We start from the raw sequence: 27235 nt of genomic DNA on the forward strand, positions 1-27235 counted from the left end.
CAGTTGTGATCACGCTGGTGAAGGGTAGTGGTGATCGCGTTGGAAATCGTGGTGGTGATCATGGTGGCGATCGCGGTGATGATGATGATGATGGTGGTGATCGCGCTGGTCACAGTAGAACATTGGCGCCTAACCTGTAATGAGCCCTGGCGCCTGCGCCGCCATCACGGCCTGCGGGAGGTTTCCAAGCGGCTGCGCGAGCCCCAGCGCGGCGGCGGCTGGCGACACCAGCCCCTGCGCGAGGCTCTGCGCCGTCACGGCCGGCGTCATGAGGCCCTGCGCGATGCTCTGGGCCGTGACGGCTGGCGGAACCAGCCCCTGCGCCAGCCCCTGCGCCAGCCCCTGTGCCGCCGCCAGGGCGGCAGCCGCCGGGTTCGAGAGGGCACCGTACGCCGCGCCGGCTACAGCCTCCTGCGAGCGACACGCACGCACGGCACGCACGGCACGAACGTTACATCAAGGCGCCGGCGAGACAGCCGACCGTGGCAGCTGCCGAGTGTGCGACGGAGTTGAGGGCGCGATGTGGATTTCACGTGGCGTCTGTGCGTGACCGGAAACCGTGGATTTATTTATATTATTGAGAGAGACTGTAAGACCGTTGTAGATAGAGGAATAAACGTTCTCAAGCTTGAATTTGGAATAGAGGGAGTGGACAGCACGGATGGCTGCGCCGGGGGGGGGGGGGGAGGGCGTTCCAGACGAGAGATGCAGAAGATGAGAATGACCGACTCGCACTGAGTGAAGGCTGATGGAAAACCTTGGATGCTGGAGAGGAGGAGTGCGTGGGAGGGGAGTAGAGTGTAGAGTGAGATGAGAGGGGAGAGGTAGGAGAGCACGTGGAAGGGAGCAGAGCGAGATGAGAGGTAATAACAATTTATATAGCGCCCTGCCATGCAAATTCAGGCATCAAATCAGGTTGAGAATCGATGATTTACAATTCTGGTTAATTATATGCAAATGACAATGTACACGTCCGAAACAAAAAAAACAAGGCAATGTAACTGTCATGATTCAAGCTTACATTGCAAATTATTGCATCAATGCAAGATTAGCCCAACATTTGCATACAATTCGCATTAATCATAAGCAACTCTCACATAATCCGAACGCTGCAATGGATTTTTCCCCGCCGGATCGATGCATCCATCACATCACACGCCTCGAATCGGCCAACGCGGCCACCCCTCTTGAAAGAAAGCCTTGAGACTCGGCGAGGATTTCCCGGGGATAAATAAACTCCACGGAGGTGGGGGGGGGAAGGGGTGGGTGGGTGGGGCCGGGAGGGACCCAACGGCCGTCTGCCGTAACAATGCGGCGTGGTCCGGACTGCGGCACGGCTCCCCGCGCCATTGTCTTGAGGAACGCCGACGCCAGCAGTGTCGCGGAGGACTGCGGAGACGCCAGCGTGTAACCAAAGAGGTGGTCGGGGAGCCGCAGGCAACGGCACCGTCGCCCTTCAGCAGCGGCGCTCAAGAACAAACGTGAGCGACGCTCGCCGAACGTCGCCCGTGCTATGTACACACGTGCTATGTACACACGTGCTATGCACACACGTGCTATGCACACACGTGCTATGCACACACGTGCTATGCACACACGTGCTATGTACACACGTGCTATGTACACACGTGCTATGTACACACGTGCTATGTACACACGTGCTATGTACACACGTGCTATGTACACACGTGCTATGTACACACGTGCTATGTACACACGTGCTATGTACACACGTGCTATGTACACACGTGCTATGTACACACGTGCTATGTACACCCGTGCTATGTACACACGTGCTATGTACACACGTGCTATGTACACACGTGCTATGTACACACGTGCTATGTACACACGTGCTATGTACACACGTGCTATGTACACACGTGCTATGTACACACGTGCAAAGTCACGGCCGACCACTCGCACGCGCCAGACAAAGAGCGCCCCTCCCCCCTACCGGAGCAGCACAAGAGAACACGCCGACGCACAAACTTCGGAGAATAAAATCCACGTCCTCTGGCGTCATCGTGAAGGGGTCAGAGGCCTTGACGAGGTCAAAAACAAGAGAGATGTACACTGCCCTAACATCCGCTACTACTGCTGTGAGCGTGCATCTATGAGGGCCAACACAGCACAGGAGGGGGGGGGGGGCGGGGATGGTGTGGCTAGCTCCATCTTGTCTCTGCAGTGCTGACATTCTCATGCACCGCACCAGGTACTCGCTTAGGCCAAGGACCGGTTCAGATATCTGTTGGTTGTGAGCCAGGAATCTAACTCTGGCCGCCAGGTTCGTGGCGCGGCAGCGCAAGCCGCTGCCCCGCCGCTCCACACACCCAAACACAGACGCACGCTAGCCTAGTCACACATGCCCGCCTGGACCTCACACGCCCACACTGCCTAGAGGAATGCCACAACAACACCTCCACGTGTCGGATTTATGCAGCACAAAGCCTATCTGGTGTAAACATGCCAGAAATACTAAGCGTCTGTAAATAAATGTGCGTGCGAGATAATCGTGATAATAAACATCGTGCATGCGACGGCGCATCGATTCCTCAACTAAAATGTATTCCTAGGCTCGCAATACGCGCATCAAACCGCGCGTGTGCCAGAATCGATGGAGTGTTTGTTTTTCGAAAAATTAGAAATGCGAGCGATATTCCTCACACTTGGGCGTAGCGGATCGAACAAAACTCAATAAACGAGATGGGGAGGAGGGAGCCGATTCTTGAACCGCAGACAAATTATTTGTCGATGCTGCTGCTGGTGCTTCTGCCGTTAGCAGTGGTGCACAAAACACATGAAATTCTGAATTATAAAATTAAGCAAGTTCGTCAACAATACCTCTACGTGGCCTTAATATGAAAAACAAAACAGGTGACGTTTTTGGCCATGGCACCTAAAATCATGTATATGCTCTGAAGAAGGGCCACTGCCTGAAACATCGTACATCATATAGATTTTCTTCTTTCAAAGGCGCACACAGTGATACTGACGAGGGTGCCGCGAGCGTTCTGATTCTCGAGTCGTGACAATTGGACGCATTTCAACTTGAAAGGGCCCCCCCCCCCCCCCAGCTTCCCGCTCGCCCCCCCTACTCGCTCCCCCCCCACCCCACCTGCGCGCAGGGGTGGAATGCGCACACACACACACATCGTGTTTTATGGGTAGGCAGGGCGTGGGTGTTTTGACAATCCGTGGAATTTTTTTTTCATACCACCACCACCACCCCGCTCCAGCGCTGCAAAATCCAACCAATCACAACACGAGGGGGGGGGGGGGCTTGCCGCTGTGTGGGAGGGAACGTGGCACTGCACGCGGCTTCTTGGGCGGCGGTGACATAAAGAGACGGGAGATTTGCGTTGCTCCGTGTTGGCGGCAGCAGGAGGAGGAGGAGCAGAGTGAAGGAGCCCGCTCGTTAATCTCGCCGCCGCCGCCGCTGCGCTGCCGCAGTGGCTGTCCCGCCACATTGTTAACGAGCGTGCTAATAAGTTATCATTATTCCCCGGGACGGCTCATCAAATTAAGGGGGGGGGGGCGGTGGCGGGTTTTAGCCGGGAAGAAGAACAGGGCGAGACCCGGTCACGGTTGCAACGTCAGCAACCGCGGCAACCCCTGAAGTGGCATCGCGCATCCCTCCACAGCCACCCCCACCGTCCCGACTCTCCACCCCCGCCCTCAGCCGCCCACACCTTGCACCGCTCCTCACCGCGACGCACGCGGCAGGACCACCAAGGCCCCGTTTGTTTACTGGAATTAAATTGAAACCCTCTCCCCCATCTCCGATGCTGCCGCCGCCTCCTCCACTGCCGCCCGAGATGTTTCTGTCCGCCGAGTGGACGCGGATTAGGGAGGTGCAAATGTAACGCGCAGAGTGAGCCGCAGGGACCTCTGTGGCAGGAGCGGTGAGGATCCATCGTTGAGCCCGCCGCCGTCATCCCCTCTGCACCCCCCCAACCTCCAAGGCTGCTCCGTGCGTCTCCAACAGCGGCCATCAATGACAAAAGATCCCCCATAGTCTTTGAGGGGCGGGAGCTGTTGTCTCCCCAGTGGCGATGTTAACACAGCGCACCAGGTACTCGTGTGAGGATTACTCGGGCCTAGGGGAAGCCCAAGACCCGTTCAGATTATCGTCACTGGTGTTGGCCGTGAACTGGAATCGAACTGGAGTCGCCGGGTTCGTAGCGCGGCACGTTAACCGCTGCCCTGCCGCTCCCCACTACAGAACGGCCATATCTCACACGCGCAAACGCACACACGCGTGGCAGCGACTGAGACACAAAGCCACAGCTCCGTCGCCCAATGCTGCGTGCACGGTGGGGGGCGGGGGGAGTTGGTGGACCCCCCCCTCACCCCGTCTCGGCCCGCGTGGAACTGACGGTGATCGTTGGTGCAATGCCCGGAGCTGCATGTTGAAGTTCTTTCGCACCGTACGTAGCCAACCGTACTACTCAGTGCGGGAGCTATCCGGGACTCCCCCAATCCTGTCCATAGGTCCAAGAGCAAGCCGGCTGTGTTTGTTTGTACGCCGTACTCCGTGACACTGCTTTCCACTGAGGGACTTTGTGTTCATATAAACTGGCTCTCATTATCACCAGCAGCAACAACCATCAATCCACTGCTGGATGAAGGCCTCCCCAGGCTGACCGCAACCACCGCCACCATCTCCTCTGCGGGCCACCCTCTCGGACACATCACATTCCCCGGCTCTCATCTAGGGTCAATGGAAGGTCCGAGTGATAGCGGAGCTGTTGAACCTCTCTGCACCTCCCACGTGCACTTTGCAGCAAGTAGCAATAATCTACTGCCCTTTGTCAATCCACTGCTGGATGAAGGTCCCGCTCACCGCCCCCACACAGTGTCGGCGTTTGTTTGACCGTACTTCACCGCACATGGGACAGATGCCCCCCCCCTCTCCGTATTGCAGGTGCAGTGCTCCGACAAGGCCTCTGCGTGTCGGGCGCTCTATAAAAAAACAACAATTACTGTTATTGCTATTATGTAAAGGGCATGAAGGTGGGTGCTCTCGCTGGTGCTGGTGGGTACTGTGTAGGGTAAAAAGGGTGGGGGGCGGCCGGGGGGGGGGGGTCTTCCCCCCTCCCGGGGAAACAGTCTGTCCACACGCCCGACCTTGAGTGGAGGGGGTGGGGGGCCGCCGCAGAGCATGACGGATGACGGATGGCCACGGGGGTCGCTGGGTGAGATTACATCGATTGTTCCCGCGTGCGCATTAACGAGATCGCATTACTGGCCGGTGCGGACTGGCGTGGGGGGGCAGGCGCGGGAGGGAGAGAGATGGACAGTTGTGAGGTGGGGGGCGCGGTGGGAGGGGGGGGGGGCTGGCGCACCGTTGTGCGTGCACAAGGGGCGTGCACGCCAACGCTAACGAGCTATGTTGGCCACAGTGTCATTCAACCCCCCCACACCTCTGCCCCCCACGCCCCCCCCCCCGACCCCAACCCTTCCACAACGCCCTCCCCCCCCCCACAACGCACCTCCCGCCGATTCATTTAATTTTTTTACGATCCGTAGTCGTTATTTTCAGAGGATCGATCATCCGCTCGCTCGTCTTGTTTCCACACGGGCTGTTAAATGACAACCGATGGACAACAAAAAATCCAGAAACCGTTTACAGAGTGAGTTTACCGGTTCGTAGAGTCAGGAGCCGTGAACTGATCGTAGCGGAACGTTGGTAATGAGAGCACAGATTGGCCCGGCGCGAACCCACAAAACGCCAAAAGCCACCGCGCGGTTCATTTCCCTGCGTTCCTCAATTAACAACTTAATTATTTTGCTGGAGGGCGTTTCTATACGTATGTGGTAAACCCATAACTGGTTTTAGTTAAAGCTATGTACCCGTAACCGCTAATTTTTTTTACCGCACCTTTCACATTCACTTCTCTCTTTCCCGCTCAGCCGTCCTCACCGACGTCTCATTTGTACGAATTTTTCTCACCCCACTAACCTACATGTAACATTGGGCGTATCGTACCGTGTGGGTATAATTTGCATAAATCATTAATCAACCGTTACACGGGCGGGTGAACGTATCACGCGGCAGGGAGGACGAGAGGATAAAACGCCGCTCCGTTTCGCTCGCTCGCCGCTCACCGCTGCTCAGCCCGAGGTCACTGCGGCAGCAAAAAAAAATTTCCACTGGCGTGTCTGCAGAACGAACGAAAAATAAAACGGACGGACAGCCAATTTGACTGCGCGGCAAGCGTGGCCAAGCACTGTCTCGGCTCCAGCAACGGGCGTCTGTCAACGCTGGCGGCTAGGAGAGAGCGGGGGAGACCAGGGGGGGGGGCCCAGGTGGCGCAGCGGGCGACACAGAACCCATGCGTGCGCCTCAACGCTGCGTGAATTAAAGATGACCGCGTCATGGCGGATGTGCTGGTGACTGGACTCTCTGGCTAGCGATGGCCGCTATACAAAACTAGTGCCACTGCACGCAGACCCACACCTGCACACGTGAGTGCACACCCATACAAACATACCACGCAACCCTGGTGTCACTCACTCCACACAGACCAACCCCGCTGTGCACACTACTCACAGCCACTACACAATATCAGTGTCACACTTACTCATATGAAGCACACACAACTCTTGCGTCACTACACAATGACACCCACTACGCAATGCCGGCGCGTGTACACGCTCGTATGAACCGCACAGCCCGATCGCTATAAAGACAAAGATCTCCCGTACAGCTATAGCAGACTGTGGGGGAAAGTGCTGTTAGCGAGTAGCATCGATGAAGACTGGAATGGTACACGAAGGGGTGGCCAGCAGCACACCCGGCTGCCATCGTCTCCCCAATGATGATGTTTACACACAGCACACACCGCACCACGTTCTCATTTCAGATTGAGCCGACCTATGGGAGGCCCAGGACCGGTTCAGATATTCGTTCCTGGTGTTGGCCATGATTGGTAATTGAACTCGGTCGCCTGGTTTGTAGCTTCGCATGCTAACCCCTATGGTACCGCTCCACGCTATCACTATACACACACACTCCTACCCGCTGCTCAACACACAAACCCACACCAGCACTAAGCACACACAAGGTGACATCATTAGTATCATCACACATTTTATGCATGGGTGGTTTACCAATGGAAGCATTAACCCGATTCACTCCTGCTTAGCTGCTGAGATCTGATGAGATCTTGGGTGCATTCCAGGTGATTCTGTCACAGGTAGTCCCTGCATGATACCAGGTAAGGCCCACTGAGCGAGGTAGCTCTCTTTCAGAAGCGACCTGGCCACAAATGATCGCTCAGCGAAGTGGGCTTATCACGTGGAAATGTATAGCAGCCAAATACTCGAAACGCGTGATGTTGATTTTAAATGTGGAGGGAAAATAAAATTAACCCGTAAAAACAAAGTTTTTCACTATAAATCTTTTATATGCGTGGCGGCTAGAGTCCTCTCGTCCTCTGGCTTGAGATGGCTGCCACCATTAAGCAATTGGTAATTAAATATAATATATTTTTTCCTAAAAAGTGTCAAATTTTGGAAAAACATTTCTCGAAAATACATTGTCACGCACAACGAGTCTGTGTGCAAAATGTCAGCTCGATTGGATCACGGGAAGTGGGTTAAAAAACTACCGAAAGATTTGCACGGTCGTAAGCGCGCAAGCAAGCGAACTTAATATAAAGGATTTAAAAACGACGCATATATCAAATGAAACATATACACATGACTTATTTTTAGCCACGTCTGTCTGTGTCGGCAGCCCAGGAAATAATTTCCACAGTTTGGCGACACAGCACATCCAGATATAAACCTACTCCAGTAGACTCTGAGCAGACCACGGCATAATAATGAGAAATAAAACCATTCGTATACCCTGCCCGTACTAACAACGTGCACGTGACCAACACAACTCTCTCCGCACTCAGAAGGAATAACCAACACTGCTGTCCATCCTCGTCATTACAGCACCGTGCGTGGCATTAAAAGGGAACAAAAAAAAAAATCGGCGATGTTTTGGTGCAGTACATTAAAGTACGTGCCATATAGAAGGGCCACTGCCAAACCCATCACATATTTACAGGAAGATCTCGCTTGGCGCGATCCCGTAGAACGGCGATCCGTTATAGCTTCTATTAATCCTAGAGAATATTTTTTTTACTCAAGAAAATGAAGTGAAAACATCTAGAAAGCTCTTTCGAGCGAGTGAGAACAGGCAGCAGCAGCAGCACTGGCGTTTTAACGTACCCCCCCCCACACCGTCGTTCACTCAGCCAATGAGAGCCATGCACGCTTTGATCCATGGGAAGTTCAACAAATTCTGCCACTTTGTTGGCAAAATTTCAAAATCATTCTACCCCCCCCCCCAGGGTGTCGTCATATTGATTTGAAGTATCTAGTTTTGAAAATGATGTCTTATTTAAAGAAGAATGGAGTCGATGCAGTGACGCATACGCGAAAATGAATGCACCCTTCACAATCATCTTGGCTTGGATAATAGAGTTTTGTCCAACAGCGTTGCATTTAATGAGCAGTTCTCCTCTATCAAGTCAGAGGTCCAAGTAATCTCCTGTTATTCTACTGGGCAATGAGACATTTGTACTCATCTCCTGTTTATAGCACTGCAAAGCAAATGGTGGAAATTCCACATTCCTATTGCGGGGGCGAGAATATGCATCGCCCAACCTAAGTTGACACAAAAGTGGTACAAACTTTAGTGATCTTGCACGGAGGGCTTAGTCAAACTCCACCACCTACCAACCCCCAACTTCCCATCACTAACCAGGATTTGAATTCTGAGACTTTCCGATTGCGAGCCGCTCACTCTGCCACTGAGCCAGCCGGCCGGGCCCCCACGCTTGTGAACCAGAGGTCGCAATCGGGTACCCGATACCCGTACCCTACCCGATACCCGTCTACCCGTACCCAGCCGGGTACAGGTACCCGTTTGCGACCCTGGTGCGGCCGGGTATGAGTACGGGTAAGGAATCAAAACCCGTTTGCGACCTCTGTTGTGAACCCGACAGGACCTGGGAGCGCCGTACCGGGCAGCCCCTCCGCACAGCGTCACGGAGGCCGACACAGATATAACGCCGCTACACCGATTCGGCGCGTCGAGACCTTAGCTGCCAAAACCGGGAGGCAGTTACGAGCGCACCGCCCCTCTCGAACATAACCGCCCTCCCCCCCCACCTCCTTACCTGCGCGGTGATCTTGGCGGTGGCGGCCGCGGCGGCGACCGCGGCTGCCGGGGGGAGCCCTCCCGCGGCCGACATGGCGGCCATGGAGGCGAGGGCGTTGGGCGGAGTGACGGCGCGGCCCACGCGCAGGTACTGGCCTCCCAGGTCGAACAGGTTCATGGAGGCCACGGCATCTTGGGCCGACTGGTAGCGTTCGTACTCTGTGGCGGTGACGGCACCAACACAGTGGGGGGGGGGGGGAGGCGCAACATCAACGGTGAGGGGCAGGGGTCAAGGCAAGGAGGGCAGGGTCAAGGCAAAGGGTAGTTGAAGGTACGGGGTAAAATTTCCAGCAGGATCAGGGCAACAGAGCGAGGCATGGGAGAGGGGAAAGGGCGCGTCAAGGTGCATGGCTCTGCTGGGTTAAGGAGTAAAATAAGCAGGGTGTTCCTAAATTTACTTTCCTATTTTGAACATAGATTAAAACAAAACCCTAATAGATGTACAATAGAGCGCTTGGCGTCGTTGTGTAAGCCTAAGTTTGTATCGACGCAGTTTTCTTCCGGTTGGCACTCCTCGGCCAGTAACACCGAAAAAACGAAGCGACGACCGTGCAAGAGAAGGCTCGATGCGTTTGCGTGGCTCTCACCAATACCAACAACCGCCATTCCCACCAAATGACGGTGACGTCACCACGGCACCTGTGCCAGGCCAGGTGCACTTTGCGGCCATCACGAGAAGTGTCGAAGGTTCGCTGACAGGTGGTCACGGGCACAGACCCAGGAGCCATGGGTTGACTGACTGAGATGACTGCAGACGCACCACCTGTGCCCCCTACTGCGTGGCTTACACAGACCAAGGCAGCTACGGTCCACACATCTACTGAGGTGCAAATAAAGACTCTCAGAGCTGGGCTCTTACACAGGAAAGCTCCAACTGCTCTTTTGTGTCTTCCTCTTCTGTCATCCGCCGTTTGAAATATGCAACAGCCTACAACTGTATTGTTAACACTGTGGGCCATTCCACGGCATCCGGGGGTGTGGTAGCCGAGTGGAGGTACCAGAGTACGCGTGTTGTGTAGGGCCGTCGTCGGTGGTATGCATTCGATGGTTAGTACCATACTGGTTTGTGTAGGACTATTAAGTTACGTTTCTCATTTCGGCGCGGAGGGGGGGGTTGATCCTGAAATCTCAGGGTTTTATAAACAGGGCCTTGCATGATTATGATGAAAAAAAAGCAATTATATTTCCTCTGGTGATATGAGTTTATTAATGTCAGTTCTCATTTTCTTGAAAGAAAATTATAGGTTTTATCATAAACATCGATAGGCCAAAACACCCACGTAAATAAATATCAATAAAATGTAAATTTTTTGGGGTCTCACAGGAGGGATGTGGGGGGGGGCGATGATACCCATTGGGCCCCACTCATCAGACGCGCCACCGACTTGGCGAGCAGCCTCTACTGCAGTGATGGGATGCTTCTTCCCCCAAGTGGTCAGCCCCAGCAGGAAACAATGATTGCCGCACTCAGCTCTCGCTCACCACCCTCACCACACAGACACCCCCACAAACCGCTTGTGCCAACACTCGGCGGCTCGCATCCATCTCCTGTCGGCTCCAGCCTCACCACAGCTCCGTCACCCAAGGGAGGGCCGGTAGGGGAACGAGCCACACCCACTCATCACCTCTAATTAATTAACGCTATTATTTATACACAAAGGCCTCCATGAGCCTCGATTCTTTGCTGTGAGGGTTATGTATTGGACCGATCCTGGCTAAAACACCGGATATGCGATGCAGAGGTCGGCGCCAGCAGCTGGAACGATGGGGGCCAAGATGTCTTATAATACGTGGAGTGATACAGGAACGCGGTGGCACGGTCTCGGTTCATGTCCTGCCGTCTCACTGCGTGTGCATTGTAGTATGTCGTATCTTGCCAAACTTTATCGTTACATTTTTTATGGGGAAAAATTTTTGCTTAACGTGCCACTTTTCAGGAACGCATCCACCGCGTTAAATGAAGACTTACCGTGTCTACATACATATGGTCGACTGCAGAGAAACGTTTCCTAATTTTATGTTACTCGCGCGGATCATCAACACCAACAGCCGCTCCCCCCTGCCCCCTCCGAACCACTCACCGATAAAGCCGTACCCCTTGTGCTTGCCCAGCACGGGGTCGCGCGCCAACGTGCACATGGTGATCTTGCCAAACGCCTCAAACACGCTCTTGATGTCGTCGTCCGACAGGTCGGGGTGCACGGAGGCCACGTAGATGCGGTTGTGCGTCTTGGCCTCCTCCGCCAGCTGGTCGATGATAGGCTGTGCCTGCCCGATATTGCTGGGCCGCCCCACCTGACCGGCCCGCGCACAGGGGACTCCGGTCAGCGCAGTGCGCGGTCAAGGCCGTGGCCCATCCGGTGGCGGCGCGTCCCAACCGCTCGTTGCAGACGGTTTCGTGGTTCGGTTCCGGAAGGTCGCCCTGTTTAATACTGCGGGTGCATTTGCCGTTAAAACACTGCGGTGCAGTCCGCTTCGCTCGGTGCATTCTAGAGATCCCCCTGACGTCAAGTAGGCCCACTGTGTGCCGGCATCATGGTCCTAATTCGAAAAAAAATATCCGCTGTTAATTATTTCTACAGGGATTACGCACGTAACAACGTCGCCCCCTACTGTAAAAGTTCTGCAGACTGTGTACCGAACGTCGATTCAAATTGATGCCGGGGCGCGCGGTTTTGTCTCCGCCGCGTCTCTCACGTGGTCAGCGGCTGGCGGCACAGAGCGTGGCCGGAGTGAGGGGGCTGTTGCGTGCCAAGGGGCAGGACCCTCCCACACTCGCTCCACTGGCTCACAGACTGCCGCCCCCCCCCGTCCCTCTTACATGACGTCGGGCGAGCGCGCACCCATCGCCTGAGCTGGCTACGCTTTTAATTTTGGGGGAAATTTTTATTTCGCTGAGCCACGGTCGGACATAAAAACTAACCGGTCACTTAAGCGTATTTACCGTCAATATGGATTGAGCGTCAACCTGCATTCACGCATTCACTGTATCACCACCATTCACTCGCACGCTGCTTTATACACACGCACGAGGCTGATCCTAGTATGAGCTTTACCACGGCAACGGTGACTGATAAAGCCATCCACACTTACGCCGGGGCGTCTCAAGAGAGCTTGTACAACCGGCAAAGCGACCTGAATAATCGCATCTCGTCTCAACAGGTTAGAAAAGGGCACCCCCAGCGGTTGCTGTCCCTGTGGCACCACAAGTTGACTTGCCACCTGACCGGAGAGCGGGCGTTCGCCTGCCAGCCGTGTCGGAGGGATGGGGGGGGGGGAGCAATGATTGCAGGACATTTTTCAAAGTTGGCAATTTTGGAACGTGACGCCGGGATGCAAATGCCTCACTACTCGTTACGAATGACGTCACGGGCTCTTTCATGTCCACGGAGTAAAGCAGACGAAGCGTCGTATTTTTTCATACCGTCAACACGGCAGCAGCGAGAAACACACGACCGTTGGGGTCACGGTCCTAGTATAGGCTTCAGAGTTAATGTTTAGCTTACTTTGCAGCCCGGCTTTAAACGTACTTAATCATGTGATTGATTTAGTTCAATGATATTTAAATCTAGCATCTCTAGACAGCCTCCAATTCATTAATTCATTCACAAAATGCATACTTATTGTGAACACACACACACAGATGCATGCACACTACCTGCTCACGTCCGCAGATCTGCTTAGAAAAAGTACCTGGTTTTAAGGGCACGGGGACGCTTCAAACTGTGTTCCCTTCTCAGTGTCATTTAAAAGAACAAAAAAACAAATCAAACACTGAGGCAGCAACCAAGACTCGAGTTCATGTCGCGACGTGTGAATCTGTACAACCGATTATCCGAACCCCTGGAGGCAGTCAGCTACGGTTCGGATAATCGGAAACTTGAAATGTCAGGATTCTAAGCACCAACGCCAATTTATCTTGTGTCGGGTCAAAGGGGGCAGCAAATGTGAAGTTTACCAAAAACAAATTTGGCTTTTTACAAATTTCGATCAAATTACTCTGGACGATGTGGGTTCGGATAATGGGGTTTTTTTCGGTATTAGCCTTTTGAAATGCTGCTGGCATTGAAGACGTCTTTTGGTCTCGCCAGCACACCCACAGCTCCTGCACCTCTCTCCTGTCTCCATCTCAAACGGGAACGTCCCTTCGCCCATTCCCTTCGGCGGCATCGCCGGGCCACCTCGCTTCTCCATGCCGAGCGAGCGAGCGACCGCTGGCGACGCCGACGCTCCGGCACCACATCGGCCCTGCTCCAGCTTCGCGGAGGTGACTGCTGCGCTCCACCCCCTCTCTCTCTCGTGGCTTTAAGATGAAGGGGGTGGGCAATGCGTCATCAGTACCACTCCTCCGCTTTATATATACATACACAAAGATCCCCCATATAGCTTTAACATACTGTTGCGGGAAGTGCTGCTAGCGAGCACACGAGGGGGTGGGTGGGTGGCCAGCACCACCTTTGTCTCCCCAGTGGAGATGTTTACACATCGCACCAGGTACTCATTTGAGGCTGAGTCGACCTAGGGGAGGCCCACGACTGGTTCAGATAATCGTCACTGGTGTTGGCCGTGAGTGGGAATCGAACTCGGGTCACCGGGTTCGCTGCGCAGCTAGCTAACCCGCTGCATAAATATACCCACATACACACACATGGGCAGACGCGCATGTATGTTACCACACGCAGGTTTGCACCAAGTGTGGCCTTCTGGGTTAGGCGGCGTGTTAAGCGTTCCTTCTCGCAAGCTTTACCCCCCCCCTGCCCGCGCGCTACCGCGGGGGGAGCGCACGGCGACGATCAACGCGCAGCCCAACCCGGAAAGGGACCACGGTCGAGAAAGGGCGCCTGGACACAGGAGCTGCGGTGCACATCGGAGAGGGAGCGTGCTGTGGGTGCCCCTGGAATTCATGGCGTCTTTCAAAAGGCTAATATTCAATGCAGATGGCGACGGGGTGTGGGCGTGATGTTTCTACTACTGAGAGGCTGTACTGCGGCGGAGCTTGGACCGTGCAGCGGGCTCGCGGAGGCCACCTTGATGCTCCGTCCCCCGAGCGTGATGCCGTTCATCTGCTCCATCGCCAGCTGGGCCGCCTCGGGGAGGTCGTACTCCACAAACGCAAAGCCCTGCGCCCAGCGCCCCCACGCACGCACAATCAAACACACACACGCGCACACGCCCACATACACCCAAAGACACGAATACACGCGCGCACGCAGATACACAAACGCACGCGCGCACACTCCCGTACACAGACACGCACGTCGCACACACGGACACAACAACAGCCGCCATTCGCCACTAAGTGGCGGTGACGTCAAGACAGCGCTTGTGGCAAGCTAGATGCACTTTGAAGCCAAGTGAAGTGTGGAAGGTTCGCTGCTGGCAGGAGGTCACAGGACAGACCCAGGTGTTATGGGTTAACCGATTATGACGACTGGCAGATGCTCCACCTGTGCTCCCCACTGTCCAAACTTGCTGAATTTTAGCCGCCCGGTTCTCTGCTTGTTGTGAGCATTGCTCTTCCATCCTTTGTTTTTGTTGGAGGATGACTGCTCCTAACTGCCCAGTTGCGTCCATCATGAGCGTTCACTGAGGCCGATCTTGACACCGCTGGTACCAGTCATTGGCAGTCCGATCAACTCAATTTCTTCCGACACCAAATCAACCCACCTTTTTCTAGCCCCCTGCTGCGTCTGATAGGTACACTGTTTGAGCATGTGGTGGCTGAGCATGTGGCCGAAATGACCCAGCCAACACAGCCTTGCCAGCTGGAGGAGCTCACCGATGGAACAGTATACAGATCATATTAAGGACTTTGAGCTCCTCGCGCAATTCGGTCTGGTTAAACCCAGCGTGGAACGGATGCAGGATAGCCCGAATGCTTAAAACTGGCAAAGATGTTATGTTAAAGGGGTTCATGTTTCGTGAGCAGAGAACAGAGGGTATAACTGTGACCGAGAAGACATAGAGCTTCAAATGCAGCAATAAGCCAAGCAGCTTCCACACAGCATTACACAATTGATGAAAAGATAATGCCGCTAGACTGATTCGGAGTTAGACATCCGTTGCAAATTCGGAGCTGGTCATAAGCACACTGAGGACATAAAACACCCAGGCAGGTGCTTTGTTTTGGTGGGGCTGATGGTAAAGCCCCACCTCTTCGTGGTACCCTTTAGGTTCAGTAATAGATACTTCAGGAAGCAATTACCAGATAATCCGCATACATAATATGGTTGTGACTAGTTGGGAGCCATCCCTTGACGGTAACCGGGCATTGTTGTATTTGTCCCAAATTGAAATTCCTCTGTTACAGCCATGTAAAGCTTCTTGAACTACGTGGTCTAAAACCATGTGAAAATAAACAAAACGTTTAATTTGATCAGGTAAGACTCACTGGGATGTAGAGTATAGGGGCCAGTAAACATTCCTTTCGAATACCCAAGGTGGACATTATACTCCAGACCATGCAGAACGTCAGGGATCCCAAAAGCACAAATAATAACCAAAAGCCCTGGCCTTGTGAAGATATTTTAGACTTAAAGCTGAGATATAGATGCTTTTGAAATTGCATACACCTCTGATGTAGCAGACGGATAGGGAAAATGGCATGTTAGTAGGAAGCCCCCTTTCCAAACAAACACTGGAGCTCCGCATGCCTCTCCTCAGCGTGCCTGGCAAGGCGATGCTGAATAATCCTTGCCAGGACCTTTGCAAGTACACTAAGGAGGAAGATCACCTGGCAGCTGTTGGAATCATGGTGGTCCCCCTTCTTAACAAGGTGGACCACCATGATGATATCCTTCCTATCCTGCGGAAACCCATCCTGTGGTACAAACAATTACATGAAACAGCGAAATCTGCACACAATCACCACCCTCCCTCAGCTGTTCACTGAGGAGGTCATCTCTGCCCGGCCGCTTTACCTGGCCTTAGGCTCTGGATTGCTCTTCGCACATCCTTAGCAGAGGGCACATCAGCTGACCACTCATGAGGAGCGGCTGCTTCCTCATCCAATAATTCAAGCATTGCCATTTTGGGGGTAGAAGGCTGATGATGCTAATTAGCCAGTAACCTCGTGGCTTGCTCAAGGCCACCGCAGGAGGGAAACGGGGTGATGGGGGGGGCATGCTGGGTTGGTGCGAGAGGCTGGTAACCCCTCACAGTCACAATTAAAGTTCCGAGAAAAAAACCCACCACAAAAGGTTCCAGAATAATCTTACACGGACACAACTCACACCTCAACAACACGCGCAGACAAATCCCCCACAGTGAATCTCGCACCCCTCTACCCACCGTGCACGAAATGAGTATCGCTCAGCGTGAGACATTTAATAAAATGACAAATGCGAACTGAAATAATGTGTAATCATGACTGCGCGCAGGAGGTCGCAGTTGAGTTTTGTTAATCCAAATATATTCCTCTTTTTTAACCATCATCCCACCCACACGCAACATTTTAATCGGATACATTTATTCCGCAAGGAGCACGGCTCCTGACGGTTTGTGGAGCATTAAGAGTTTTCCCGTCAATGCTCGCAGCGTAAGCACAGCCTTAAGCCCCAGCCAGCGAGCGCCGGGTTCATTAGCACGCACAGTTGTGCAAAGCCATCGGAGGGGCTCAAAAATAAGCACCAAAGTATAGTACTCGGCACCATCCCGTACACGCGAGACGCATACAAGCATGGACAAAGATCCCCATGTAGCATTAACAGATTTTTGGGGCAAGTGCTGTGAGCGTGTAGAACCTATGAAGGTCAAGGCGGGACAGCACACGAGGGGGTGGCGTGGCAGGACCACGCCTGACTGCCGCCTTCGTCGCGATGTTCACACATTGCACCGGGTACTACCTAGCGGAGGGCACAAGCCCGGTTCAAATGGTCGTCACCAGTGTTGGCCGTGACCGGGAATTGAACTCGGATCGGTGTTTCGGTCACGCAACGCGCTGCCAACCGCTACGCCACCGCTCCCCCACACAAACACGCACAAACACGAGCCCACAAGCTGCGTGCGTGCGTGCACCAGAGCCCTCCCCTCTGCCCTTACCTTGTGCTTCATGGTGACGGGGTCGAAGCTCATGTCGATACTCTTGATGGGGCCAAAGGGAGCGAAAGCCTGGCGGATCGTGTCCTCCCCCAGCTCGTAGTAGATGGAGCCCACGTACACGCGGCACATGATGGCCAGGGCGCGCTGCCGCTGTGCCGCCATCTGCCGGGGAAGAAAGGGAGAGGAGGTTTTTCCCATTTGTGGCGTCTGGGCAACTAAAAATTGTCGCGAGAGTACGCGTTAAAACTCGCACGCACGAGCGAGAACGAATCCACGGCTGACTGAGGGCGTTCTCAATCGGTGCAGGTCATCAGAGTTATCTAACACAATTTGTTTAAATACAAAATATATATACATACTCTGAACACGCATGACTCAATGCGTGCATAATGTTTAAGCATATTAATGGATTACTTTATATTTGCCAATCGGAATGCAGGGATTTACCAATGCAAACGGTCAACTGTCGAGAGGTCACTATCTTTCCATATTGTACTGCCAATGTGAATGAACATCTGCGAGGAGATTTTGGCCGTCCGGTGGCTTCAGCCGAAAGGTGGTGACCTGCAGGTGCACGTGTGTTTGGGGCAGTGCCGAATTATACGGCACGCGGTTTGAGACGAGACGTACAGGAGCGTGTCGCATGCCTTGCGCTCCTCCGAGACGCCCCGGTGTAGAAGATGCGGCTCTATCGAACTCAAATCACTATAATTATTATTTATTATTATTACTGTTGAGAGTTCGTAGAGATTATTTGATTCTCTTCTTGCACACGATGGCAGTAATGCATTCACGAGGCAGATGGCAATGTGGAGGTCTCCAAGCCACGTCGAGAGGGCTTCAGGAGAGTTTGTGTAGTTGTGCTATTTCCTCCTCTGTTGAAGGAGCGCAGACTACGATGGTTGGTGGCCATCCGGCGGCCCACCTGTTATGTGTTTTCAGGTTACCCAATAACCATCGTGTGGGAGAAACGGTTGTCGTCAATTCGAATCCAGAGTCGTTGTGAACTTTAACGAGAAATGGTCGTTAACAACACCTTGCGACGCCATTCACAAGCGCAGCATGTTGTGTGCCAGTGCATTGTGTGCCACCCTGAACGTTACAATCATCACAATAACAAAACAACGACAAAGGAGCAATACAATTGTGTGTCTCTGGGAGAGAGATCCTTCAAAATCCCTACCGGTAAAGACGGCATCGTGTACACACAGGCTCTACCGTAGGTCTACTTTTAACGGCTAGTAACAAACGGGCAGAGATGAAAACAATATAATCATTAGCGTCGTTACGTAGAATATTAAGACACAAAATAACTAAGCATACAATAAATACGCCTCCTTCACTTTCCCTCAACATAAACAGAAGTTATTTTTTCTTACACAGCCCATCAGCCAACACAGCCTTCAAAGAGAGCGTAATCTCAACAGCACTGGTTTTGTTTGCATTGAACCAGGACTGCTGAAGTTATGCACTCCCGAAAGGCTGTTGCTTAAAGTTTATTGTTTATGCGGAGGGACAGATACGTGGAGGGGTATCATCTGCTTAAGTTATTTTGCTAGTAATAAAATAATCACATCTACCCGCTCCGCACCCAACATTGTCACTGTTGCACCCTGTAACAATACTATTCCGCCGTCGCCATATGCTTGCATGAACACACGACAAGAGCAGCACCGCCCTACGGTTCAGAGTTTAACATTTACTTACAATGAGCCCTGGGCTCTCCCCTCCGCGATTGAAGCCGCTACAAATGAAGATGGAGGAGGCAGCTTGCTGCGCGCTCCATTCACACACACACACAGACCCTGCCATGAGCCCAGCCGCCACGGAACTTGGGAGAAAAAAAACCAAAACACAGTGGCACCCACCCTCTGCTGGCAGACAAGCCACACAGCGGGCTGCATCACAAATAGTAAGCCTGTTAAAAAAACGATAACCGGGAAAGAAATAAAACCGGAAACCATTTTTTTTGGAATCGGTTATCGGTTCGGAAATGTCACAAACCGGTAATCGTTTCCAGGGGAAACGTTTGGTAAGCAACGCGCCGCCGCCAATTGGCACGCGCGGACGTACAAACCCCATGGTGTGGTAGGTTACCCATCGTTTTGCGTCAGTCAAAAGGTACAGGTGCAGCCCTGTGATTATCGCTTGCTTGCGCCTCTGGTGGCAGAAGGGCTTCCACGGTTAAAAAAACAATTAGCAGTTTACGTTTATTTTTAGAGACATTTGTACGTGCGGCAAACCAGGAACTGTTATATTTACTGGTTTGTTCTCGCGGTTACCGGTAACCAAAAATAAAACATTTTAACCACCCGAATCACAAGCCACCCAATGATTCACCCAATCAAAATGCAACTGTCATAATTTGGGGTTGGGATTTAAGTTCAAGAATCAATGCATTTTTTCATCACTTTTGTACCAGAATGTTTAGAGCAAGACAATTATGTTCATTTAAGAGCCCATGGTGACAATACATAATACAGAATCATTAGCATCATTGTGGATAATCTCAGTAACAAAATAAACAGACAGTAATACGCCTCCTTCATTCATCAGTCCCTCCACATAAAAAAAAACATTTTTTTAACATATCCATTTGCCACACGGCCTCTGGAGATTGCATAATTTCAGCAGCACGGGACTGGTTTCGACACTCTAGTGTCTCATCAGCAGTCAGGTTTGCTGGTGAATTGCCAGGTGTTTAAGAGGCAATGAGCCCCTCCCTCCCCCTGTCAGAAATAGGGTCGTAATTCGACATAAAACTGTCGAACCCGCACAACACAAAGTAATCGTGAGCATTGCCGTGGAGAATACTTTGTGATGCACGAATCCAAACGTGGAGCGTTAAACGTCACGCCACGAATGCGCATAACGAACGTGCGCTGCGTAACGCACGCCGCCCATGTTTACGCGCAAAAATATTTCCCAATAAATAGTTTGCAGTCTGGCCAATCAGGTGAGCACACCAGGTCATCGATTACGCAACTGCCTCAAAGAGTTAGCCAACAATTTTACCTCAACAATTATTGAAGATAAACAAATACATTAATTTTTAAACATTAAACACAGAGAAAAATATTTTCGCCATGGAATAAGTGACAAGCATTTCTTGAAACGAGTTGGGGGTTCCTTCGATAATTGTATCGCAAATCTTTTCTGGGGGGAAAAAATCGATTATGTAAGAAACCGCTTCCGCTTGTGTTTCTTCATTCAAACTTCCTGGATTTGATTCTGACATCTAAGATTCTTGACAAAAGTTAAGCGAAATGTCGCATCAAAATTTGGTTGCGAGACTTATCCTCCAACTGATGAAGCTGAAACAATAAGAATCGGCGTGTTAAATTGTTTTTATACCACGTGACACTTTCGTTTGGATAAAAGCGCTATATAGATATTGTTTGGTTACGTCGGTCGCGTGACGGAGGGTTTTACAACATTAAATTGGCCAGATCATTTCACGGCCTTACACAAAAACCTATTGTGCATATTTCTAGATTTGAAGCTTTCGTGACTGCAAGGATTCATACTCTTAGTTCTTTCGGTAAAGTCACGTAGGTAAAAAAATGAAATAAAAATTTATAAAAATAAAATAAAAATCACGACGTTTCGGAGGCAACACAAGTCTCCGTCATCAGGTGGGACCTTCACAGCCAGATTTGCTGCTCACTTGATCTGGCTGTGACGGTCCCACCTGATGACGGAGACTTGTGTTGCCTCCGAAACGTCGTGATTTTTATTTTATTAATTTAAATTTCATTTTTTTACCTACGTGACTTTACCGAAAGAACTAAGACTATTGTGCATAAACTACGAGGCACTAATAGGTTCTTGAAAATGTCTCCTCGCCTACGCTGCTGGACTGAACACTTTTCACCGCTGGTCCCGTCTCACTATCCTCGGGACGCGGCGGTGCCTCGGTTGGCTGCTCCCGATATGTTCCCGTGAGTGAACGTGGGTCTGGCTTTGTGGACCCCAATACAACTGCCATTCGCCACTAAGTGACGGTGACGTCACCACGGCGCCTGTGCCAGGCCCACTTTGGGGCTACGTGTGGGCCCCGCAGACGCGCACACACGCACACACGAGTTATCTGATGCTGCCACCTAGTGGCAAAAAAAAGGAGCAGCAGGGGGTCATGGGCCCATTCAATTATAATAAAAAATATATATAATACCCAAAGCTGAATTGAAAATTTTACAGAATTAATGTATCTATCTATATAAAGGTGGCTGGCTGCAGGGTGCTGTATAGGTTTAATTGTTTTTAGACAAAAGTTAGCGAGCACAGGCCACAAGGCCCCAATACTTCAAGTGGCCAGTAACAATCGGCAAAGTTACGAAAGATGAGCCCACTCGCCACTGCCCAACAACGACCATAGATGGGGGAGATGTGGTGTGTGCAGGGGGGAGGGGGGTGAGGGGCTTCCCTCCCCCCCTGCAGCCAGCGCCGGACGCTAGCGCCGTTACCTGCAGGTTGGAGAGCTGCTGTTGCTGGTGAGCCAGAGTCTGCTTCACCAGCACTGTCTTGATGCTTTGTTCCATGGCGTATTTCTTGGCCTTCGCATGCCGGGACACAGACCACAGTGGGGAGGGAAGCACCATGAGTGCCAACACCAGCAACAGCCGCTGTATAAAAGCTAAATGTGCAGCCCGCAATTTCTTGCCCACACACACTGCTGGCAGAAGAGGGAGCACTATACCGAGAAACCTCTATGGGGTATTTGGCCTACTGTTCCACACTGGCCAGATGTCTTGGAAGAGGTGGGAGTTACCCACACTTCTTCCTCGCCAAAACGAGACCTGACAATGAGTTAACTGGAGTGGTGAACCCGTTCACACTGCTGGGACGACAGCGGCGATTGGAGAAAAGTGAACCAAACCGGCGACATTTGGGGCGCGGGTTGAGCGTGCGAACTGTTAAAGGACAGCAGCATCCCCCTGCATCATTAATTCCTCTCGCAAAGCAAAATTCGCCGCAAGATCACAACAATCAACGTGTCAACACGTCACCATGACGCGCACCTATTGCGCGACAGATTTGTGGGTTTCCTGCCACAATTTGCGGGTCCTGCATCACACGTGAGTTCACCGCTGCGGTACCATTGCAACCCTTTTACAGAATTGGTGAAACATTCCAAAGCAGGGGGTCTGCAGGGGGCCACGGAGGCACCAATGCCGCCAGTTCCCACCTTCTGCAGGGCCTCCTGCTGGGCAGGCGTGAGAGCGGGCAGGCCCTGTTTGACGGGCGGTGGCGGCGGAGGAGGCGGCTGGGCGGGCGCGGGCGTGCCGTTGGCGTTCTCGTACAGCTTGGGCGTGGGCAGCAGCGCCTTGGGCACCTGCTTCGTCAGCTGCTGCACCGTCAGCGGGAGGCCCGGTGCCTGGGGCAGGGGCAGCAGGGACTGCGGCTTAGAGGGGCTGCCCTCGCCGTCAGCGTCTGCATCGGCACCGGGCTCCTGGGCGGGGCCGTCTGCCGCTGCCTCGCCGCCAGGCTCTTGTTCCTCGCCAGCGCCGTCGGCGTCCGGCATGGCGGCACTGGGGACGGCGACTTCGGCGGCGTCGCCGGCCTCACGGCCGTCCTCCTCCACCGCATTCTGGCCCGGTTGCTCCGGGGACTTCTCGGCCCCAGCCTCCGTCTCCATGGGCTCCTCCGTCGTAGTCGTCTGGGCAGGAGAATCGCTTTCGGGGACGCCCGGCGCCGTCACGACCTCGGAACCGGCTGCGCCATCCTCCTCGGCGCTGACGGTGTCAGGCAGGGGAGGAGGATCCAGTACCCCGAGCGAGTCCTGATGGGAGAAACAGAACAATTAAAAATAATAAATACCGGGACTCCTCTACTTACGAACGAGTTAGGTTCCAGAGGTCTGTTCGTGAGTCCAACTTTACTACTGTCAATTTCAAACGTGCAGAACGGCGTGTACACTAAACACGGGGATTGGCTGTAAAAGTTGTATAATCTACTGGAGATATAGAAATCCACTGGTTCTTCATGTTCTGCAGATGTAGATGCCACCACTGCAATCTATTGCACGGCGGTTTAACTTCCTAAGATTCTTGGTCCTAACAGGAAACTGGACATACACAGGTTTGTTCGTATCTCTGAACGTTCGTAGGTCGAATGTTCCCTTTAATTGTAACCGACTCCTCAGTCAATCATGACTAATCCACTGCGAGATGAAGGTCTCCCTCAGCCACCAGCATTTTTCACGATCCTGCAATGCAAGAATCCATTCAGCACCTGCGCATGAACTCATCTCATCGCTCCATCTCCTGCTAGTGTGTTCCCTTTTTTCTGTTGTTGTTGATTATGATGCTGGCGATGAGGACAATGACCAAAAGATAGTGATCATAATTTGTTGTAAATATTTAACTAGGAACTAAAAACCATTCCAACCCATAATATTCGCATATCAGTTATAGTAATTTATGTTTGTGAAACATTGTGTGCGTTACAAATTGTATTATTTGTGCTGTTTATCAAAATACTGTATTCAGGTAGGTCCTGCAATGGAATGTTTGGCCAATTTTATAACATCGTTTTGGCATAAGGGTCTTAATTAGCTTATCTGGGGATTAAACTTTAAACTTGATTATTCTTTGGTTCTTTCGGTAAAGTCACGTATAAAGATAAAATAATAAATTAAATAATAGCATACGACGTTTCGATCGCAACACAAGCAATCATCATCAGGTATAATGAAATAGCGACATAAAATCTAACCAGAAAACTATAGACAGACATATAAGCAGACAGATATCACCAAGATACATAGAGCGAGCAACACAGGTACAGAGAGGGGTGATCGTCTCTGTGGGGTGGCCTTAAATAGACAGAGGGGGGCGGAGGCAGCGAGAGGGATGGGTTAGAGACAAAATTTACATGTCAATGAGTACGAGGAGACGCGTAGAGAAGTACGCAGGCTTAGAGGGAGAAAGAAACACACTAAAATGAAATAACCCAGCAAAGTATCGAAATATTATGTAAAACGACACAGAGAGTCGGTCAACACACAATTAACGCATAGCCTGGTCGATTACGTATTTCAAAGATTGCTAAGTTAGAATTTAAGTGAAAATTCCAAAGAAAGACAAAAGATAAAAACAAGAGGAACGGAGACACACAGACAGAGCAGAACCTAAGAACGACAAAAAACGAGTGTTGACAGAAAAAATTACACTAAATATACAGGCAGAGAGAGAGAGAACAAAAAACCCAGAGAGAGAGAAAAAAGGTAAACTTGGAACTTCCCCGTAGAAGTGGTTCAATCTTAATTTTGGAGCTTTCGTGACTGCAGGAATTATTCTTTGGTTCTTTCGGTAAAGTCACGTATAAAGATAAAATAATAAATTAAATAATAGCATACGACGTTTCGATCGCAACACAAGCAATCATCATCAGGTACAAATGAAAGAGAAAACAAAACCTAGTAAACTTAGAAATATAATGTAGTACAACACAGATAGTCGGCTAACATAAGTCAGTACCCTACCTGGTTGATTACGTTCTTCCAAAGATTCCTGTGTTATCTCTCTGCTTACGTGTCTGTCTGTCTCCTGTCCTCTGTTTAATCTCTCTCTTAAATTTATCAATCTTTGGAAGAACGTAATCAACCAGGTAGGGTGCCGACTCTTATGTTAGCCAACTATGTGTGTTGTATTACATTATATTTCTAAGTTTACTAGGTTTTGTTTTCTCTTTCATTTGTACCTGATGATGATTGCTTGTGTTGCAATCGAAACGTCGTATGCTATTATTCATTAAACTTTAAGCAATGCCGAGAAAGATTCAGGAATCCACTGCCGGACTGCAATCTCCACTAGCCACCTGACAGCACCACGATAAAAACCACACAACACCACCTCACTGAACATACCACCACACGACACAATTTAGTACGCCTTTTGGCGTCCTCTGGTCTGACACCGTTTGAGACGAGGCTCAAAAGAAAGCTGTCTCTGGTGTGGATCAATCAGTTTCAAAGACAATGCATATATTATCAGAATGTTTTTTGTTTGCATTTTTACTCCAAGTATTGTGGTTAATGCAGAAATGATTCCATGTAAAATGTTTCAGTTTGGTGTTAACAACTTAACAGCTATATTCTTGGTTCTTTCGGTAAGAAAAAAACATGTATTATTATTTTATTATTTCCCTTCAACGTGACTTTACCGAAAGAATCAAGAATATGAAACCCTGCAGTCACGAAAGCTTTAAATCGAAACTTAACACAGCTGTTTTGTTGCCAGAAAAAAGGGGAAACCCCTATTCTCACACAATTCAGTATTCATCCTCATCGCTGTCCTATGCAGGCTTTCTACGTTCTCCCCGCGTCATGCAGTTTTCCTCCGGGTTATCCGGTTTCCTCCCACAGATTAAACAAATCCACACAATGTACGACCGACCACACATCGCAATGTTGAAGATTCACACTGCGAAGTACTGCGCTCAATTGGGAACATTCACAGGATCACCCCCCTAAAGAAAAAGTACTCAGACACGGCGAAGTTCTCATGGGTACACGTGTCTAACAAATATATCAGTGTTTAAAAGGGGGATTATTGCTCTGTGTAATTTGCATTTATACTGCATGTCGCCCCTTTGCTCGCGATGCTTATTCAACCATATTTCACCACGCCGGTCAGTCTGGCTGGGTTGTAGGTGGGGAGCATAGATGTTGGATCAGAGTAACATAATGGCGAGGGAAGATTATGCTTCACTGCCCTCTGTTGCCCGTCACACAATACTACCTACAGCCTCGAAAACCAGTTTCGAAATTGTGTTCGTCCATCCAAGTACTTTCTAGGTTCAAATCCTGCTTAGCTCCCATGCTCTGATCGTGCGCATTCCGGTATATTGGTCTCATCACAGATGTGCACGCGCGTCGAGTTAATCGCTGTCAATATCGACGACGACGACTCGTTCATAGCGGGCCACCTGATCCCCTCACAAAGAGCGTTTATCACCCCCCCACCCACGCGAGCCCTCGGCGGAGCGTTGGCGACTCAACCCCGACCGCAGCACCTCTCATTTGGTTGACTAAAACCTCGCCCAGGGGGGCCCCAGAATAGGAGAGACCCCATGGCCCCTTAGCCGCGGGGTTTTCCGAGCCCCGGAGCTTTAGAGCCGCGTGGACCCAGAGCCTCGGCGTGCCCGGGCACTATGGCCGCGGGTCTCCTAGGCCCTGAAGCCGCGTGGACCCTAGGCCTAGACTCGAGCCCACGCCTCCCCCTCCCCCCACGTCCCACGACCACGTGACCACAGCCTCGCCAACCGCCGTCCCGAGTTCACGCCGGGACACGCCCCAAGCGTGGCGCGCGCGGTCACGTGGGGCGGCACCGTCCAATGGGAGGCGAGGAGCGGCGCGCTTTCGCCCGCGTCCGCCCGGGGCCTTCCCGCCATCACACCTCGCCTAGAGCAGGCCGAGGCTTCGGGCTCTCCCGCCTCAGCATCTTCCCCATCCCACCGACCGTCAAGAGACGCGCGCGCGCTTATTCCTTCTCTCTCGCAACCCCCCTCCGCGAGGCGACGCTGACCGCGGGCACCTGCTGCGGGAGCGGCTGAGCCTGCCGCGTCGCCTCAGCCGACGAGGACTCCTCGCCCGACGCGGCCGTCGTCTCGGTCGCCATGTCGTTCGCTCGCTCGCGCGCGCCGCAGAGCAAATCTCGCGAGAGCGGGGGGTGTGTGCAGGGTTGTGGGGGGGTCCGCGAGATTCTGGCGCGGGTGATATCAGGATTAAGCCACGCCCACTCATGAATAATTAAACGTTCGGGAAACGCGTCGTTGTGCCGTGAGTGGCATGAATGTATTGTGTGTGTGTGCTGCAACAGCAGCGACTTTATTATTACCTGTTTAACACGTAGGCTTTCGCGACCAATAACCATAATGTACTAATAGGGGTTTTCCCCTTTTTTCTGGCAGCAAAACTGACACCTTTTGCAAGGAATCATGCTTACATTAACCACAATACTTGCAGTC

The 27235-nt window shown here is 51.8% G+C and overlaps 1 protein-coding gene across 5 annotated transcripts in view; it reads right to left on the reverse strand.

The window, feature by feature from the left end:
- PUF60 (poly(U) binding splicing factor 60) overlaps positions 1-26946 on the reverse strand; it is a 30028-nt gene extending 3082 nt beyond the window's left edge. The window contains exons 1-9 of one of the 5 annotated variants that reach the window (XM_078856053.1): positions 26803-26946; positions 22452-23045; positions 21730-21819; positions 18971-19036; positions 17264-17425; positions 14209-14343; positions 11305-11518; positions 9183-9382; positions 135-411 (exon numbers count right to left, since the gene is read on the reverse strand). In XM_078856053.1, coding sequence (XP_078712179.1) covers positions 135-411; positions 9183-9382; positions 11305-11518; positions 14209-14343; positions 17264-17425; positions 18971-19036; positions 21730-21819; positions 22452-23045; positions 26803-26886 — 1822 coding nt within the window. In that variant the 5' untranslated portion in view covers positions 26887-26946. Of the gene's footprint in view, positions 1-134; positions 412-9182; positions 9383-11304; positions 11519-14208; positions 14344-17263; positions 17426-18970; positions 19037-21729; positions 21820-22451; positions 23046-26793 lie in introns of all 5 variants that reach the window. The other 4 variants (XM_078856054.1, XM_078856052.1, XM_078856057.1 and 1 more) reach the window with 4 other exon arrangements.
- Between the last annotated feature and the right edge of the window lie 289 nt (positions 26947-27235).

The sequence above is a fragment of the Lampetra fluviatilis genome, chromosome 4 (genome assembly GCF_964198595.1).
Source record: "Lampetra fluviatilis chromosome 4, kcLamFluv1.1, whole genome shotgun sequence".
NCBI classification, from domain to species: Eukaryota; Metazoa; Chordata; class Hyperoartia; order Petromyzontiformes; family Petromyzontidae; genus Lampetra; species Lampetra fluviatilis.